This window comes from Diachasmimorpha longicaudata, chromosome 6, assembly GCF_034640455.1.
Source record: "Diachasmimorpha longicaudata isolate KC_UGA_2023 chromosome 6, iyDiaLong2, whole genome shotgun sequence".
Classification (NCBI taxonomy): domain Eukaryota; kingdom Metazoa; phylum Arthropoda; class Insecta; order Hymenoptera; family Braconidae; genus Diachasmimorpha; species Diachasmimorpha longicaudata.
In genome coordinates this window covers 8,328,210-8,348,000 of record NC_087230.1, presented here as the reverse complement: position 1 = coordinate 8,348,000, position 19,791 = coordinate 8,328,210, and the positions used below count along the sequence as shown (strand labels likewise).

At 38.9% G+C, this 19,791-nt stretch overlaps 4 protein-coding genes and 2 non-coding genes across 6 annotated transcripts in view; 4 read left to right on the top strand and 2 right to left on the bottom strand.

The window, feature by feature from the left end:
• The window catches only part of LOC135163569 (double-stranded RNA-specific editase Adar), a 105,583-nt gene extending 94,373 nt beyond the window's left edge, over positions 1-11,210 (bottom strand). The window contains exon 1 of the mRNA XM_064123113.1: positions 10,178-11,210. The gene's annotated coding sequence lies outside the window, so the exon portion shown is untranslated. The remainder of the gene's footprint in view (positions 1-10,177) is intronic.
• LOC135163603 (uncharacterized) lies at positions 662-15,252 on the top strand. Its single transcript, XM_064123176.1, has 10 exons — positions 662-715; positions 4,179-4,287; positions 5,660-5,710; positions 6,722-6,781; positions 7,853-7,967; positions 8,035-8,174; positions 12,948-13,335; positions 13,440-13,572; positions 13,732-14,062; positions 14,233-15,252. Exons 1-10 carry the CDS (start codon positions 662-664, stop codon positions 14,658-14,660), a joined length of 1,809 nt encoding a protein of 602 aa, XP_063979246.1. The 3' UTR covers positions 14,661-15,252.
• On the top strand, positions 6,098-6,170 carry Trnak-uuu (transfer RNA lysine (anticodon UUU)). The gene has a single exon. It is a non-coding gene; the product is annotated as a tRNA-Lys (tRNA).
• Positions 15,253-15,342: 90 nt separating the features above from the next.
• On the top strand, positions 15,343-16,532 carry LOC135163589 (uncharacterized). The gene is made up of 2 exons (XM_064123152.1): positions 15,343-15,848; positions 15,943-16,532. Exons 1-2 carry the CDS (start codon positions 15,508-15,510, stop codon positions 16,373-16,375), a joined length of 774 nt encoding a protein of 257 aa, XP_063979222.1. The 5' UTR covers positions 15,343-15,507; the 3' UTR covers positions 16,376-16,532.
• Positions 16,533-16,693: 161 nt separating this feature from the next.
• On the bottom strand, positions 16,694-16,886 carry LOC135164163 (U2 spliceosomal RNA). Its single transcript, XR_010299246.1, has one exon. It is a non-coding gene; the product is annotated as a U2 spliceosomal RNA (small nuclear RNA).
• Positions 16,887-17,240: 354 nt separating this feature from the next.
• Positions 17,241-19,791, top strand: part of LOC135163564 (uncharacterized protein) — a 26,654-nt gene continuing 24,103 nt past the window's right edge. Inside the window, exon 1 of the mRNA XM_064123096.1 lies at positions 17,241-18,011. Within this exon, the coding sequence (XP_063979166.1) occupies positions 17,902-18,011 (110 nt within the window). The 5' untranslated portion in view covers positions 17,241-17,901. The remainder of the gene's footprint in view (positions 18,012-19,791) is intronic.

Here is a 19,791-nt window from a genome sequence, read left to right as displayed (position 1 = left end):
TATTCAGGATCTGAAATATGCTATCAACGTCAAATTTTTATTTTCCACGTACTTTAAAATAGTTTCAGAATTGGAAAAAAAAAATCACGAGAAAATTGAGATAAAATATCCAGGTGAATTTCAATTCCCTTCAAAAAGGAGTGAAGTAAAATTTCAAAAAAGTTGATGAAAAAATTGGGTTGTGCTGTAGACAGAGATTACAGGGTTTCCGAATGCCAGGGATGCCTTGTAACTCGCCAAATAAAAAATACACCCCCGCTTCTATCCAATGAGAGTAAGGTAACGCCCCTTTTTTAGGAGTTGGGAACTGTGGGGGGTGATACCATGGAATCAGTGTACAGCTGATAAAGTGGTGAATACGGGTGAAAGCTCGCGGGGGTGTTACAGAGTAGGCGGTACCAAAGTCTTCCCCGGGACACGAGTGCACACCCCCTAGCATTTTCCCGGTGACTGGAAAACTTTTTGTTTTCTCACCCTCAGAACAGATCAAGTCACTCGAGCCTCCAGGTTCATCTCGGGATAGTATATATTCTTTGAGACTAGCGGAGAGAATTTTTTTTTCGGGAATGAGTATAAATTGAAATCTGAAGGATTGAGAAGAAGATATTGTGTGAATGTGAGTGGAGAATTTTTTGAGTGATTATTGTGGGTGATTAGCGAGATGATGAGCATTCCTGACCAACAGGTTCCTGTTACAGCGGATTTATCAAGAATGGTAAGAATTGTTGACTAATAATTTCATTAGTTTAGAACATGTTGCATGTATAGAAGGAAATAAAATACTAAAATCCGAAAGAACTAATTGTGAAATTTCTTATTCACTGAGGGTTTTAATCGCAACATTTGAATAATGAAAAAATAGTGAATTTAAAAACTTTGAAATGGAACGTGAAATTATCTTCATTTGAAATATTTGACAATATTCAATATATAGTTCGTATTTTTCAATTCAAGTGATTCCGCTAAATTGTGCCTCTCCATAAATAAAACAAAAATAGACTAAACGAAAAGCGCAAAAATATCTACATAAATAAAAATTTAAAAATTTCAAAGACAAAACAATCATGAAACTAATCCATATATAATAAAATTTCCACCGACAAAACTTGACATTAAAAATTATATTCATTCCCTAAGTTCATCAATTTTTAATTGAATAAATGTCGCATAAGATATTGACTACCGACTACCTATTTTTCAAGTGCGAAATCATAATTAACTCCACAATTAATAATCCTCTCAATTTTTTTTCGCGGCCAAAAAAATCAGCTCCATAATTGGCTACGACAATCGCCGATTGAAAAATCCACCCGAATTAACCCCTAATCTCTTCACCTAACTGTTTTCCAAACAAACCCCTCCCGCCTTTGACTACTCCCCAAAACAAAAATTCCCCGAGGTGTCATCCCTTCATCCCTGGGAAACTCGAGTGCAAGCATATGTTCCCTCCATGTGATCTCAATTAACTATTATCGCAAAAAAAAAGAACTAGAAGAGGGAGGAGAGGAAACTAGTGTGGGAATCGTGCCATTTTCATACCCAACAAACATAAATCAAGTGGTCCTTCTCGAGCGCCGGTACGTCACGGGTAAAGTGATATCCGAAAAACTTAAAAAGAATGGAAATCATTGAAACAGATAAAGTACGAGTGAGACAACGACAGAGTAACTGAATAGGCCACCCATGGTTTTTGCACCCCTCGTTGAAAACGTGTGGCCCCGATCAGGGGGAGGGGAATGCTACCGCATACAGGGTAGGTGGGGAGTGACAATTACGTGTTTAGAGGACACAAAAGGGGTGGTTGGCCATTCGCATCCCGTGGGACACTCATGTCGCGTGCCGTGTATCGACACTTGAGGGGTATATAACCGATATTGTACATGAGAAGTTTATTATTCTTGGGCGTTGACGTTACATTTCATTGTCATACTTTGAGTGCTCAATTTCAAACAATAATTACAAGTCAAAAAGAAAATACATCAATTGAGTTTGAAAAAAAAAAAATTTACCCAAAAGGAGAAACGACTGTTATTATTTCACTGATAAAAGCCCATTTTTTTCCTGCGATTGAATTTAAAGAAAAATTAAATCATTTATATTATCTGTGTCAACCCTACCACTAACGTGATCCATTGTACAACATAAAAGATTCTAACACAAAACGCCTCGGTCAACACATTTTTTTTCTGAAAACTCGGACTAAAGAAATGAAGTCTGATCAAGGAAAATCAATTAGCCGAATCGACTCTTGGCCGCTCGACTTTTCTTATGCTGTTACGAGGAAAGAAAAAAAAAACTATTGTTTGCTGGCGCATTGTCGTCGCACCCCAGTGGCCAATACACGATAAAGTCCAAAAGAGCGTAGGAGACAATTTCCAAGGAGTGTAATATCGATGAAAGAAATAATGATCGCGTGAAAATTCATTACCCTGACAAATTTAGATTTACAATAATGACGAGATTCTACCAAAAACCATCAGAAATCCCTTCATATTTCATTAAGTTAAATTCTATGTCAAAGTCTCACTGAAATTAATGACCTCAACACATATTCATTCACACCGAGAACTGTGAACATCAAATATAATCAAGAATTGATGTAACAATTCCAATGAAGACGACAAAAAAAAATTTTCACATGAACTAATCCCATGAATGACTCTATTATAAACCATATCGAAAGGCGGAATGACGAGTGTATGTTAAGAGAGCATCTTTCCCGTTCCCCCCAATGTTAAGGGGAATCCCCCCCCCTCCCCCATTCCCCCCTTTGAAAACGAAGTAACAGGGCGTTACCCCAGTAGACACTGCAAGGCATCAATTTCACCGCACGCGACTACCAACCTAACCAAGCAGTACTCGAAAACCCCTCCATAGGCAATAAAATTCACCGAGGGACTCACACGAGGACAAACAATCCAGCAATGATGAGTCTGCGAGAATGAATCGGCTGAAATCGAAACATTTTTCCTAAGGGTGACAGGAATGAATAAAAAAAAAAAAAAACCTATACATCGTCGTCCTGGGAAGTGATCACGATACTGGTTGACACGCGACCATGTTTGTACTTTCCTATCACGAGTCATTAGCTCTTTAATTCACTCCATCGACTTGTACGTCAACCCTGTCCATTGACGCGTGTTATATGTTTAACTGAGAAGTGAATAACCAAGAGGTTTTATCCCTGATTTTGGTAGACGGATGGGAAAATTATTATTAATGATGAATGTAATTAAAGTAGAGGCCGGATATTAGACCACGGATTAATCCCAGTTATTAATAGTCATCATGGATGGGAGATCGTACTATCAAGTTCTATCCGACCATTTACACCATTTTTCACGTTACAAAAACTCTTTCAAAATTAGTTAGCGGTGATGCAAAATGTAACCCCTAATTTTCGTGTATAAACCGAAGAAAAAAAAAATCGTAATATCTTCAACATTTATTTGGCACACGTAATTATTATTCAATTCGATTGATTTCTCATCTCCGATTATTGAAAATATCACACGAAAAATTTCTATCCGTTATTTGATATAAAAAAGTATGAAGGTTGACGATGATCTCTGCCCTTAGACTGGCGTATGATCAAGTATTAGTGGGAATATCGAAGGGTTGATATTACATTTGTGAAAATCCGTAATATACATCACGATTTGTACACGATGGTATACTCGTTAATAACCGAGAATTCACGGGGGCCGGTAACTGGGTTTACCACAAGATTGCTCCGCAAGGAGGAAACCTACCAATCGTTCGCCGGATGTCCTCCGCCTTCGTATTTCATCTCACTCTACAATCGTATATATATCCAAGTCACCTGACTTCAATCTTAAATTTTCTTTCACTGTCTCGATTCATCCTCCCCTATCGTGGACTCTAGTCTATCAATATTTTCATTCATTGATTTTTCCACCAACAGTTTCAAATGAAATATTAAATTTAGCATTGATGAATTCAGTGAATATTTTCAACCTTCAGACAATTCTATTTCTCCAAATTTTATTTTCCCCCGAAGATGATTTATCTTTAGACCAATTAATAAAAATTTCCAATAAAAAAATTAAAAAAACAATCGAATCCTCAACTCCTACGACTTCGCACAATTTTTTAAATCCCACAAGACTAGAAGGAAATTGTTATTCAATTTGTATTGACAATTCTTTATTTTTCAGACTAATGAAGGATTCCCCAGGTTGACAGAGCCAGTACATACTGCATTAAATACTAACTACTGCTCAGCATATCCAGTCAATCAACCACCATCAGACAAGAGCCATCATGGTAAGTGAATTGAAACTACAAATTTTCATCAAATATTACACTATCAACTACAACGAAAGCTGAGTATCCCTGCTTTTCTTTGATGATACATCTTCTTTGATACACTAACACAGCTAAAAAACTAAAATGTGGCCTTCAGTGCACGCGTAGACGCGTGATTACAAGAGGGAGGACCTGCCCCCCTACCTCTGAAGGAAAGCTGTCACTAGCAGGTTGACTTTCCGACCGGTCTATATCTTTATATCGACGCATCAACCAAGTTATTATGTTCCTGTGGTCTTTCATTTCGTCTTTACAAGTTCAATGGATTAAAGTTGACGAACGACAACTATTTTTCCTCTTCCCTATTCGACTGATTTATCAGCTAAAACTATCACTTTGTTTTCCCCATCAAAATTTAATAATTCAATTCCTCATTTTTTATAATTCATAATGAACAATATTCTATGCACTAAATAAATCGCATGAGATCGTTGAAAAAAAAAAATACTGTTCCCTCCCTTGACGTTTGACAATTGCACAGTAAAATTTGACAAGAATTTCTCCCTAATTCTCACCCAACGTTTCTCTCCTTGTGGTGGAAAATAAATTGAAAAGACGAAATAAATTCTCATGTACTGCATGCCCGTGATTGACACTTTATATCTAGCATTTGGCATGCCACAACAGCAGGGCTCGCTCGCAAAATCGGAGGGGGACCCTTCAATTTGTAACTCAATTACCGCCTATAATGCCGCAATTTCTCTATAGTAATCATGTTACCACTCGGATCGAACGTTTTTTTTTTCTTCTTCTGAACATCATTTGATTTTCCTTCAGTTTGTGAATAAGAAATACTGAAACTGTTATTTCACGTTGAAAAATATGTTACAATTTTTCTGCAAATGAATTTTTATCGTCAAATTCAATCGAAAATTGACGACAGAAAAAGTACTAACGTCAATGATGTACGAGAGGATGACAACGATGAGTAAGAATGAATTGATATCGAGGGACTAAGAGAATGTCTAGAGATGGGGAGCTATCAGAGTGCTATCATTATCCGGGGGCAATGAGGTGTGATTTGCCCACAGATTCGATTCCTAGAATTCACGATATCTTGTATGTGTGGACAACGAATTTATCGATGAGTGGACACCCGTGGCGAATTCAGCACGATGACCATTAAATGTGAAAATATATATGGATGAATGGGGTACGAGCGTGATTATTATCCTTTGTTCTAATTTCATGAAGGGAGTCTAGACCGTTACATGATGTGCGGATGAAAAATATTCAACAATTTACTATTTAAAAATTAGAATATCTGGTAATAATTGAAGAGTACTCGTTTTCCACTGCAGGATAACACTTGCAATTTCTTTAATTTCAGGTTCAATATATCCGGCAACTGAATTCAGACAAGAACATTGGCTTCAAGATGGTAAGGGACTACAGCTTCATGCTGGGAATTTCTAATATAATTAATGAAAATAATTTTTAAATGCTTGTCCAACATTTCTACTCCACTTCGAATCTGAAACACCGATTTCAAGCCTGATAGAATGGAGTAGAATATCCTCGTACATCGTCCCCATAGATTAGCCATGAAAAAATAAATGCACCTCACCATGAAGATACATAAGGTTAGATCTACACATGGTGACGCGATTTTAATAGCTTCAAACTGCTTTCGAGCCAAAAAAAAATATATTTCGAGGAGTAAAAAGAGATATTGACTTTTCGGTAGAGACAGCGCACTCTGATGGTAAGTGACGTTTAGCGTCATGCGGCCAGCTTTTGTATGACAGGGGGAAGCCCAGTTACTATAGCCCGGATAGCTCAGTCGGTAGAGCATCAGACTTTTAATCTGAGGGTCCAGGGTTCGAGTCCCTGTTCGGGCGTTTATTTTTGCATTTTTTTAGAAAAAGAAATTGGCCGTTATCATTACGGCAAACCCCCGGATTAATTTTCAGAATATCATGGCATCAATGCTGACCGCGATAGCTGCCCTAACTAATAGATTATTTAATGTTTTTAGTGGAGAACAATATCACACCCTATATACATCTCTACATGAATTTCAAAATGAAATTGAATGTACTTTACAATGAAATTTTATCTCAATTTTTCTTCGAACTGATGACATACCAACATACAGTCATCTCAATTACGCCATAATGACCCAGCATCTTTTGATAAATAAACTCTACCCACAGGAGCATTAATTTCAATTAACAGCATAACCCAACTGTGGACATCATAAGCGTTGAATATAATGGAGAAAGGATAAACGGGGGTGTGTCGGTTAACTGTCAAGGGAGGATTGACTCATATCATCCCCCTCCCCAGACAACCGAAAATTAAGCATGACCAGAGATTTAGATTCAGTAACCCACATAGAAAATTGAAATAATCATCCCCCTATATAAATCAATTTTTTCTTATTTTTCAGGAAGTAGTTGTGAAACAGAAGATAGTGAGCAGTACGTGCCCGAATTTCCACACATACCAGGTAAAACATTCAATTCATTGAACCCTCATACTATTTACTTTTGCATTGCACAGCTATGGAAATCGGATATTCATGGAAATGAGAAATTCTCCCACAAATTTATGGTTATCATCTAGCACATGTGCACCAACATGCATCAAGCCGCAATCTCCAGTATTAACTCACTCCCGGAAATGTTGAAGTCGAGTCTGAACAGTCTATTTGGCACGCTTGCTACACGTAATCTGTAGCTTGATAATTTCCATCTAGTACCCAAACAAAGTTATCTCCTAAGTTCACGATGCTGATGAGAAAGTAGTAAATTCAAGACATCCTCCCCGGAATAAATCCAACTCATAAAATTTTATAATAATTCTCCCCCCAGGGACTAAATTTTTCTACTCAAGAAATCAATTTCAATCCCCGATTACAAGATCCATCACTTACCACTCACCCCAAATGAATATAATCGACAAATGTTAATCCCCTTCACAAGTCCCAGAAAAATCATCGAGATTGAATTTTTTTGTTTACCCAATTTTCCAATATACCTCACCCTCCCCCTGCAGCATCATAATATCATAATTCGGTACGGGTGCTTTCCGTCAACCCTCGAGGCATGTTTGTTCATACGAAACAGCCAATAATTTTCATCAACACAGCACTAAACCCAGTTTAAATTGCACTCCATAATTAAACACTGATCTTCATAATATCGACGAGGGGTCTACGAAAATAATATGTTTGTTTGCAAAGGCAAATGATCATTGGATAAACTAAACTCGAGTATGAACCTTCCCACGGCACTATACACTATTCGATTTATCATTTTGAATGCTTCAATCCCCAACCACCAAGCCATTACGTCCTCACGTGCCATTGCAACGAAGCATCTCAACTTCCGTAGTGACACGCGCCCTTATGTCCTCGGCCCTTTCTTCATTCAACAACACCACCTTCACTTGAATGACGTAAAATCATTCGGCAGTATTGAGAATGTCGATATAAATTTCTTTGTGTCGATTGGCAAAGGGAAAACAAATAGGATCTATTTACCATAAAAAATTCGTTTCAATTGTTTATAAATTTCAGGAGTCAAGCAAGAAGCCAATTGCCGGAGAAATAGTGACGAATATCACCCTCAATATCCTGGTGCAGGACAAAACTATCTGGATTTGAGTCCAGCAGCCCCAGCAAATTGTTTTGGGTAAGTGAATCTACCCATAAATATTAAGTAAAAAATATTTCAATAAAATAATATTCTCAATCTTCAGAACAAATAGTAAATTGAGCCCAAGGAGCAACGAACCGACGGAGAGTATTGCAGTAAAAGAAGAGCCGACGGATCGTGGCTACACTGAACCAACGACAGTTACCAATCTCTCATCACCAACATCACAAGAAGCATCCTCTGGTGAGTAACAAAAATATTCAATATTAAAGATAATAGGCACTTCACTCCAAATTCATTGAATGTATAGGCTGACATCATTGAATCGAATCAAATGAAAATGTTTCAATAGCTCATGAAATCTCGATCTCCCCGAAAACACCAGATAAATCCCTGGGTATAATGTCAAGAGCGATTGAACCCTGTACCTAAGTTACCCTCAATACACCCATTCCCACTCCGTGACAAATCTCTGGACAAAGCTAGTGGGGGAAAAGGGGGGGACAGCAGAGTGGGCCCACGTGCTCAATTCCACCCTATAAATCTCATAAATTATACCAACGACTTCTGATTTATCCCCCACTATTGTCTGCTTGATATTCAGGTCTCAAAACACATTGTATCATTGGTAAAAAATTAAAGGCTTATTTATTTTTACTGTTCAGGTACTTTAGATTTTTTAATATGTTAAAAACGAAAATATTGTGACTGAAATAATTTTTTTTAACCTGTTCCGTCAAAATTCTTGGATAATTAATTAACTTTCCGAGGAAAAGAAACAGAAGAGACATTCAACATGTGAGATTGATCATGTGTTATCATTATCACATGTTGACCATCAATTTTCCCATCCCTCACAATATTTATTCCTCTGAAAGAAAAACCCATAATGTCGACCCATGAAATCTCTCAGCAAACCCACGTACCAGACGGAAGCTTCGTGTTGACTTCCGGTAGAAGCAAATACAGTGCCCCAGGCCATGCCTGTAAATATTCTCATACCCAATTCTTGAGGAAAGACGAGCTTTTCGGATACTACGCGCACATATTCCAATATTCAATAAAAATATTCGTAACTGCGATTTTCAATTTTTAATATACGAACTACGGTGTTGAAATAATAAATACTCCTCTCGAGTGGTTGAATATTCATTAAAAAAAATTCTCAGTATCAATTAACAAATAATTTACACAATGAGTGCTTTTTGTTCAGAAAAATTTCCCGAGATAATCTACATAATTTTTCTCCAACTTTTCTCTTCAGATATTTTAGAACTATCCCGGAAGATACCGTCTTCTATACCATCGAAATATTCCCTAGTAGCTTGAAGTCTTCAGGGAATTAAGCTCACGCGTGCTCTAAGTAAACGTAATTGAATAATTGAAGAATGCTTTCATCTCACACAGCGAGAGCCAACGAGATACGCGGATAAATGGCACACTGGGAAGAAGAGAAAAAAAAATATTCCCCGGAGAATAACTAGTAAAAAGCAAAATGAACAAGGCCAAACAACATCGGATAACCCATTCCCATATGTTCATCTCTTTTTGTCTACGATAAATCGATAAATATGCCTGAACATTTTTCTTTCCCTTCAATTTGTGATGCATTTTGTCAAATTGAAATACTGCGCTTGAATTTTGCCAATGGCTGAGCCTTGGCTACTTTACAGTCACCTGGGGATTACGTATCTCTCGCTCTTCGAAATTCTCCCAGCCATTAAGCCGACTCAATTATTCACTCGCAGTTTACGTTAATAATACGATATCCCCGAGTGCTCTCTCGTCATTTTTACCCCCGAGTTATTGGTGCAAGAAACATTCAACTGAACATTCATCAGAAGAAAAAAAAATTTAGAATAAAAAATAAAGACAGGACAATTGGTGGGCAGAAATGCGTATGTGATATTATATGTGGCTTTGGTCAGAGGGACCAAAAGCCCAGCTCAACCCCTCTGCTGACGGGGTCCCGGGGTTCATCAGCTTGTGATTAATTTTAATTTAAAACCGAGGCTGCAAATCCTCGAGGCTACCTCGACACAACCCACCGTCATAGCCCTTTCTACCGCAGTCTAAATCGGGGTATCAACATTTCAGGTTTATCTACAGCCTTCGTTGCTGCTTGATTCTTTGCTAATTTAAGATAACAATACGCAAAATATCTTAAATTCATTGGAGACCCCCCAACGATGATTCTGGCCAATAATATCGGCAGGAGCATGCATTGCAAAAATCATGCGACTCACCGAACTGGAACTCGCCAAATTCGTATATCCCAAGTGCTGAAGAAAGCTGACTCCGAAGAGTCCAATCCATCTATCACAACACCACACACATGCACAACACTTTTTTGCACAAAAAACTATCACTGAGTGATAACAAAAAAGCACAGCACCACACAAATTCACTCATTAACTCCCTCTCCCCAGAAAATTCTCCATTACTAAACCAATTTTTAGTTCGTTATATGTGACTGGAGAATATCTCCAATAATTCTAATCCAAAAAATAAGACGGCCTCCTAATTCACTTCTATTCACCGACATCAATTGTTATAATGTTATCAATTTATCTCTCATTTCCTGATGCCCATAATGTTTACCATATCTCATTGTCCAGATTGTCAATAATTTATTTCAACAATAACCCCACTGAGTCCAAGCACTGTTATTTTAATTCTGAATAATAAGCACAAGCTTTGTGTCAATTGTTCCAATCATATAATATTCAAGTGAATATTCACACTTTTCATAACACAGGCATCGTCAAATAGAGAGTTATATTACCGTAAATAGAGCTCCCGCCTCGATCGTGCCGGCCGTGCCCTTGTGTTGTCCTCTGGCGCCGTGTCCTCGCTTAGCATCCGAATTTTCTCAACACACGTTTAAAAATCTCCCCCGAACGATTCTAAGAAAGCTCATGGCATGAGGCACTGACGATTGAAAACAATTGTACTGAGAAATGGCAATATGATGCCCATTTGAGGTAGACTCACAGCAAAGGCTTTGTTGTTTGGACCTGTTCGAACCTGCATCATTCTCGCGAATTCTGAGATTCACCATTATTTCAATCACAGCCTCTCCACAACTACCGGGTGCCCCAATTGTTGATATTGATGATGTCAATCCTCTATTCAGCTACACACGCGATATTTATCACAAATAATTACGTACTTTATAAACAATTTCACTGCAAACCGAAAGACAAAGCGTCGTTCACTGTCTCACTAGTCGCGGACGCCATTTTGTGTAGCCCCCCTGTAGCGCGCGAGCCTGTGCTTTATCTGCCTTCCCCCCTACGCCCCCGTTTAATGGACTCGTCCGTTTCTCGCGTCCTTTCCGCGTCTCAAATGTCTCGATATTCCACAATCCATTTTCATAAATCGAATAAAATTATTTTCCGAATAAATTAAATATTTTTGTCTCACTATTCCGCAATTTCCCCCACGATTCCGCAATTTTTTCAACGATTCTCGAAATTTTTTACCTCCTTGGACGCACCCCTGGCTTCCGGCTTTTCCGTGGATGATATTCGCGAGGTGAATGCCTTTGTCTGATGCAATAATTCGGGAAGTTTTTGACGTCCTTGGGTGCCCCTGGGTTAGAAGCTGTCCTGGGGATGATATTCACGATGTGAATGGCTTTGTATAAGTGGTAATGGCGGAATAATTGCGACAATTAAGGGAGGACCCGCGAACGGTCCCGTCCGAGCACTTGCGTCCCACCGACTGAGGGACCGTTCGGCGGTCAGCGGCGCGCGCGCGCGACGTCGCAATGGCGGAAAATAGTTCTCATGCGGATTAAATATATTCCAGGTAAATTAAGTGATTTATTTTATTTTAAAGTAAATATATTTTATTTTAAAGTAAATATATTTTATTTTGCATATTAGACTGACACATTTATTAAGTAATTTCGCCGGAAATGTTCTCTTTCTCGGCATGAGAGAAAGAGAGAGAGGGAGGACATGTAGAATTATTTTGATTAAAATCGATGTTAAAGGATTATTATAAACAAATATTCCAAATATTTAAAAATTCATATGTTTAAAAATTAGACAATTCTCCCAGAGAATTTTTGAAGAAGAATTTCTCAAATAAATTCATCAAGGAATGAAAAATAAAAAATGATTGGTTGACGAAAAGCCGCGCATTTCAAATATCCACTAATGTGGCTGCTCTTAAATCTAACAATAGAAAAATAAAGAGATTATGAATTGATCTAGAAGTGTAAAATAAAAAAAAAATGAAAATGATTGGCTGGCGGAAGGACGAGGGCTTTGAATATCAACCAATTTCCTGTCGATATTTTCACGGGGAAACACTTCAGCGTCGATGGCACGTGAGTGCAATCTCTGATATCCTATCGTCTACCTTCGCTTTTTTTATTCCTCTCCACGTTTTCAGAATTCCAAATCATTTTTATTCTTTAAAAAATGCTGTTTTCTATTTTTCCAACGAAATTCAATCAAAAATTTTCGTAAAAATAAATCATCTTCAATCCATGCTGATAGTGCAATGCTGAACTTGGTGATTAAAAATTAAAAACCTTGCAGAGTTGAAGCAAATAGACAAAACAGGAATAGCGAAAAATAACTGGAAATGAATGCGGATTGCTTGGAAGCGGATCCGTTGGAATCACATCGGTCGATCCACCGTGGGGACCAGCGACGTAGTGCAATACTGTTAACGTGCGTCGACGCGGCAAATCCGGTTGTTAATTATTCAAATGTTTAAAGAGAGGGGTAAAACAACCCTTTTAAGCTTCTTTCGGGGCTTGGAACTGGGGAAATAAATTTTTACGACAATGACATGACTTCACTATCAATTTCTAAACGATGTAATTAGGTCTAAACCCTAGTGGAATTCCCATTTTTAATTTATGAAATAAACATTCGTATTAATATTCTCCAAATATTCTCAATCCTCTCTCTGATTCATAGAAATTAGTTAAAAAATCCTGCAATCAAATATATTGAAAAAAATATAATTGAATTTCTATAATTGAATATTTTTCAGCGAGGAGTTTGATTTACCAAAGGCAGCAGCAGTACACAAGCAATATATTGAACCCCCGAGAACGCAGGGACTCACCGACGTCGAGTAGACCAGCGAGTGCGTCATCAGTGACTTCCCAGTGGCCTCAGGTCCAGACGAATGCATCAGCCTCTGGAGAGTCAAATTTCCTGGCACGCCAGGAGTCCTGGTCAACGGACTACACCAAGAGGAGCACAACTCCCACCTGGACGGAATTGGGAGGCCAGCCGGATGCCAGGACTCCCTCCTGGGAGCGCCCGGGCTCTTGCTATCAGAAGAGAAGCTCCCCAACCAACTCCTGGAACGCAGAATACATCAAGAGGCCACCGTCTACTACTGGAATCACTTCCTGGACTGACGTTGCTGTTGGGTGAGTCCTTCAATCTTCATTCCTCATGCCTGACGGAATCTCAATTTGTTCTAGACTTTTTATTGTGAAGAATGGATCTTCACTGAGTTTTCTTGTTTTATTAGTTACCAGCAACAACGGCGGGGGTCCTTACAACTCTGGCAATTCCTCGTAGCGCTTTTGGATGACCCAGCTAATGCTCCATGCATCGCCTGGACTGGACGAGGAATGGAATTTAAATTGATTGAGCCGGAAGAGGTAATCTATTGTCTTATGTGAATAGAACGAAAAATTAAGGACTTTAGACACAAAAAATATGTGGATTAATAAAATTAGCTGAAAAATTTATTCATGAGAGGAAGATAGGGATAATTAAATAGGTAAATTCAAGATGAATGCAGATAAATTGGATTTCAGGTGGCTCGACGATGGGGGGTCCAGAAAAATAGACCAGCGATGAATTACGACAAACTCAGTCGATCCCTCCGTTACTACTACGAGAAAGGTATAATGCAGAAGGTCGCTGGTGAGAGATACGTCTACAAATTCGTGTGTGATCCGGAGGCTCTCTTCAACATGGCCTATGGAACTGGAGCTTCCTCTTTATCAGGTGACAGCCAGGGAAATGTCATGAGAGGACACCCGGTGGTTAGTAAATCCTCAAACATCTCTAATGAAGTTAATGAGTCCAAGCATCCCAGTGGCTATGGAGATGCTGTACTCGCCATGTACTCCAATACAGCAGCAGGTGAATACAATTTGAAAATAACACTCTTCAAAATTTATAGCATTTTCTATGTGGAAAGATCTAGAAGCCCATTATTCATATATTTTTGATAATTATCCTAAATCCTCAATCTCACAAATTTAATTTTCTAACGGTTCCGAGTTATTAGAAAATCATTGTTTTTATTCCAGTGTATGGCCCATCGAGTTTACACCACCTCCACCAGTACTTGGGTACAAACGAGGGTTTCAAGACCCCCTCAAGTCGTTATCACCCTCACCCCACCCACCAATATCCGAGCAATCCCTCACACCATCATTATCACCCCCCGACGTCACCATATCCGGATCCATTTCTGAACTACAGTCGTCTGACCACTCATGAGCTACCCCTGGACATCAGAACGCAGGACACGGTGCGATCGGGTTACGCCCACGAGGAGACTTCAACGAGGGCAAAGGAATCGTCCGGTCTAGTGTCATTCGAGTCGGCGCAACGCAACCAATTACCCATTACAACCGCAAATACGCAGGCCACAACAATTTTGGAATCAACCGCTGGATCAAAAATTGAACCGGCCTCCTACACTTGTCTGGGAGTCGACAGTTGCGTCTGTTAGATTGTGAAGGGAAGTAAAAAAAAAATCATTCGATTCTATTAATAAATCAGCGAATGAGTGAATTCATTCGATGAATAAATGAATTTATTCCATGAAACTGTCTGGAATCGTTATGGTATTTTTTATTTAGAGGACTTATTGTACATAGTGGAATTTATTTTCTAGTCATTGAGCTGTGGTATAATTAATCATAATTAGAATTATTTATTGATGATGATAGACTAAGAACAAGTGTAAATAAAAGATTCATGAGCTCAATTATCAATAGTTAATTATTCGATTGATTTTCTCACTACTGGACGAGTGAATTAAAGAATATGAATATCAGATCATCGATCGAATCGTAATTAATCTCTGACATTGGGAAAACTGCTAGGAAAATGATTTTGACTTTGATTGACGGAAAAAAATTGATTGAATCAAAATAAATTAATGCTTACCACTAAAATTCAGTAAAAAATATATTATTCTAGAAGATATTCCCCAGAAGTTAATAACACTGGAATCATTCGATATTCCAATGGATTTGGTATTTTCTCACGGTCAACAGATGTTCCGGAGAATCTTGTATTCATATGACGCAATCACCTTCCATCTCGATGATCAAATTCAAGCCTTTCTGTTTATTTCTGGATATGACTCGTCAAGATGTTTACTGTCCACTACAAGCTGTGAAATTACTGAGGCTGTGGATCCTATTCGGTCAGTAGTGTCGCCGAAGTCGTGGAGTTTGTGTTGAAACAGCGGATACAATTGACCATCGTACGCAATTACTTCATCAATTCCAGATCAAGAAAATTGCGAACAATCAGGTAATTAATTTTCGAGGAAAAAAACACTAGAAAAAATGCCGAAAGGAAAAGCAGAGCCGGAAGAAAGTGCGATGGGCTTCAAAGACAAGCAGAAGGCATTAGATACTTTGAAAGTGTTGGATGGTCGTGACATCAGTTATCAGTACAACGTTATCAGTGGCTTCGTCAGACGCGGAAAGCGCGTTTTGGAAATTACTAAGGATTCAGAGAAGCTCGCGAAAATTCGAGAAGCCCTGGAGGTTTTCAACGAGTGGTTGGAAGATTATAAGGAGAAGGGAAGGAGTAAAGAAAATTTCAGTTATTTATCCTTAGACATTGTTGACGCCTACCGAGCACTTGCTGAACGTTATGGAATCCTAGAAGAAGACTTTCTCAGGTAGAAACATCCGTTCGCTTCCTATTAGCATATTTTTTACTGCGCAATCCGCAAAATTAATCGGACGAATTAGAATTTGGGATTATTTTTGCAGAGCGTACACAGAGGAAAAAGGAGACTACAAAAACCTCCGGGAGGTGAAAACCCCAGCAGGAGACGTGACATGGGACATCGAGAGAAATAGAAGGCTGAAGGAAATAGTCTCCAAAATGAAATCAAATTACATACCTTGGTACAAAGTTGACGATGGAGCTTACCGAGGTTTACCCACTGAGGAACACGTCAATTGTATTTTACTAGGATACAGCCCGGAGCCGATAAAAGTAAAAAAATTACTTTCCCAAGTTCTTGACAAGTGTTCCGACGCAGGTGAATCCCGAGATGGCATTGATTCTGTGCCCTGTGATAGAAGTAATAAACGAACATTTGATGGATCTGATTCTGGTGAGAGCTGTGGCCCTGAAGTGAAAGATAAAAGTTTGAAGAAAAGGAAGTCAGTAGAACAATCTGAAGGACAGAATGAATAATTTTTTCAAATGTGAAGGTAGCAAAGTCCAATTGCTTTTAACTAAAGTTTTTGTGGCTTCCATTTCGCGAAAGTTGTAAACGTATTGTGGTAGAATTTCTTTGATATTATTTAGCACATAATATATGTCAAACTAATAAATATTAATAGTTATAATAGTGTGTAATAAAATGAAATTTTTCATTCAAACTTAATTGAGGAATGGGTATTTGATCAAAGCGTATTTGCGAGGAAGTGCTTTACTTCTAATTAATCCTATTGATTTATTTAAAACGAAAATTGTAAAGAATGATATATAATAATTTTTATATTTATAATAGACTGTTAGGCCAGTCCTGGCGGTACTGCAATGCCAGGTCGACCTGTGGTGGAAACGGAGCAAGCTCCGTGCATCCACCTATTTCCAAAAATCAGTTTAATATTCTGGCACTCCAATGGAGTGCGTATCAGATATTAAGCTGATAAGAACAGATACTACACTTTGATCTTAGCTCAATGAGCCGAGAAGCGATACCTCCCAATTGTTCTATTGGTGTTTTATCACTTTCAAAAAATATTTCACTTGGAGAAAAAAGAGACACCTACCGTAAATAGTTGACCTCAAAAAATTCAAATCTCGCGGGAGGTGCCGAGAGCCCCAGGTCATTCTTCAACGAGTTCAAATCCCCTTTAATTATTCATATGAAAAAATTCCTTCCCAATTTTTCTTTCTCATTAACACCTTTGCATCCATATGTTATATTTTGCACTGGTTTGATTTTTCATGGCAGGATAATTCTCTTCATTATCCTCCACGGTTTCCCCGTCCGCGGTATCCCCCGCGCCAACAGATGGCGCCAGCGTTCTCACATTTCAGTCCCCACAAACAGTTGGTCCAAGTGTGTGATGTGAGCTTAGTGATGATGGTGGGGGTTCCCGAGTTTCAAGATGGCGTGTCAAAGTATTTTGACTTCTCTCTCCCTTCACCCATTCGCATGCGGGTGGAAAAAAAATCGATAGTTGTTATGGACCTCCAGTGATTCTCGTTGGAGGGATGAGAGTTTAGCATTTTAGGTTAGGGTTAGTGAAGTCGTTGACACCCGGCCTGGCGTATCGCACGCATCCAACCCCTGTAAAACGCCGGATTTTCCAGTTCCCTCGTAATGTATATCACACTATGGCTTCCCTCGTGTCGTGCAGTGTAAACAGTGTAATGAAATTGAACAAAAGCCGTGCAATAACTCCAGAGACAGCTCCAAAGGTCCACAAAAACATAATTGTCCATTTGGTGACGACATGATCAATTCATTCTTCAATACGCAAAAAGCCCAGTGAAAAGGCCCTCGGTCACTCCACCAGACTCGCCAAAAATAGGTCTTTTGTCGTACCTTGGATGACATCGATAAAATATTAATGGAAAAGGAGTGCCAGAGAACTTCAGACATTAACCTGTACAAAAAGCAGTGAGGTGAGAGACTGAGTACATGAGGCCCTCAGATTACCCTGCATGGATTCGATGATATGGCTGATAGAGAGGACACCTAAAGAATGTCACAGACAGCGGATGCTGAGAGTGAGGCGGGCTCCATTTGCGACGAGGAGAGAGTGAGAAAGCTCTTCCAAGCTTGCGACGGAGATGGCGATGGTTTCATTGATAGGTAAGAATAACAAATAAATTACTCAATAATGAATCACCCATAGTCACGAGAAAAATTTTCGAAGCATTCGAGGAATTCATTGAACTCATTCTGAATGCAGTCCTCGTGCTAAATTCCAAAGAAACTTTGTAAGTTGGAATCCAGGCCAATTAAGAGGACGGTCAAGTACTTTTTGAATGAGAAAAACCGAGTCTCCATTCAATTTGAAGTTTATTCTACGGCACCAGAGTTTTAACGGTGGTGAGGGTGCAGACAAAGTTGGATTTGTATTTCAACAAGATTTGGTGGGATGGGTAATGATATAATGCCAGGGTGTGCTGGAGGATGAAATGACAGGTTACAGCATCCGGTATTTGCCACTGTTCCTCGCGTGCCTGTCTCTGTTTTCTAAAGGGGCTGCTCATGCGTGCGTCCGCACACGCCGGCTATTGACATTTCAAAATACCCCACGTCTTGAGGCTTGGGGTAATGTCCCTCCAGACTTTTTAATTTTCGAGCAAATGAAGTTGCGCTTTTGATGAACTTCACGCTACTCATTTCTCTTTCGCAGTGGAGAAGTTATCATTTGATGGTGGAATTAATTTTTCGTACATTTTTTATAACTGGTAATTTATAACCAGTCATATACTATGATTACCGCATAAATAAATCGAATTTATGATTCGCATTTACATGCGAGGATTACAAAACGTTCCAACATTTTTTTCTCGATATTTCTAAGCATCTGCAGTCGTGTAATCCTTACCGATACCCCACTGGGGTTGCGAATGCCCAAAGACGAAGGGTGGAACAGTTTTTATGGCCAATGAGTCACCCAGTGTCTCAGTTCCCCCCAGCAATATCAGAAGAATCCAGTTTTTTTTCATCCACCACTCGACTCTCGGTGGATGTAACTGACTTTGAAGTCAACTCGGTACTAGAGCTTTGAATTTAACGTCATGGGAGTTGGAAGAGCCGGAAGTTCTCCCATTTATGTGCGAAAGAGCGAAAGGTTATTTCTGTGATGGAAAAGAGTCGAAAATTTAGGAAAAGGAAATCGATTTTTTTTCTGTTAGGCCTTTATTTTTGAAACATTGTGGTGTCAGAGACTAATTCACTCCCATGTTGATTAATTGGTCGGAAAAAGTAGAAATTTGGTGTCCAAATCCGGTATTTCCCATAGCAATCTGACTTCTTGACATAAAAATACTCAGGAATTGTGAAAGTCCTCCATAAATTACCAACAACGTCCTGGCATTTTACTTCTCTCTTCGAAACGAAGAACTATTTCCTGCGATTATATTTGCGTTTTGAAATTCTAAGACTTTATAGTAAACTTCAGTCGATAATTTTTATTGAAATCCTCCATCTCTTTAATCTTCCAAAAGTATCTTCACTCTTCAATTGTATCGGTCTCTCATCACAGTATGCACTGAAAAATCGTCACTCATACCTCCTTTCATTCACTTCCAGGCCTCCAATCCTCGATTTTCTCCATTCCTCGTTCATTCAAACATCCGACACCACAAAAATTCAGTATCATTCATCTGCTCAATTTATTCTTCCAACAACATCCTCCCCATTTCAATTCCTCTGCCAACAACGCAAGTACCCAAACCAAATGTAAGTACCCCAGCTGCGTAATTAAAATCACGAATGAGTACATGAAAGTGAATTTTTAGATCCCTTAATCAAGAGGAAAAAAAGTGCCACAAAGAGTACAAACGGCGAAGTGAAAAGGCGGAAAATGTTCGGTTACACACGGACAGAGTGAGCGTCGGTGGTACTCGAACGTTGATTT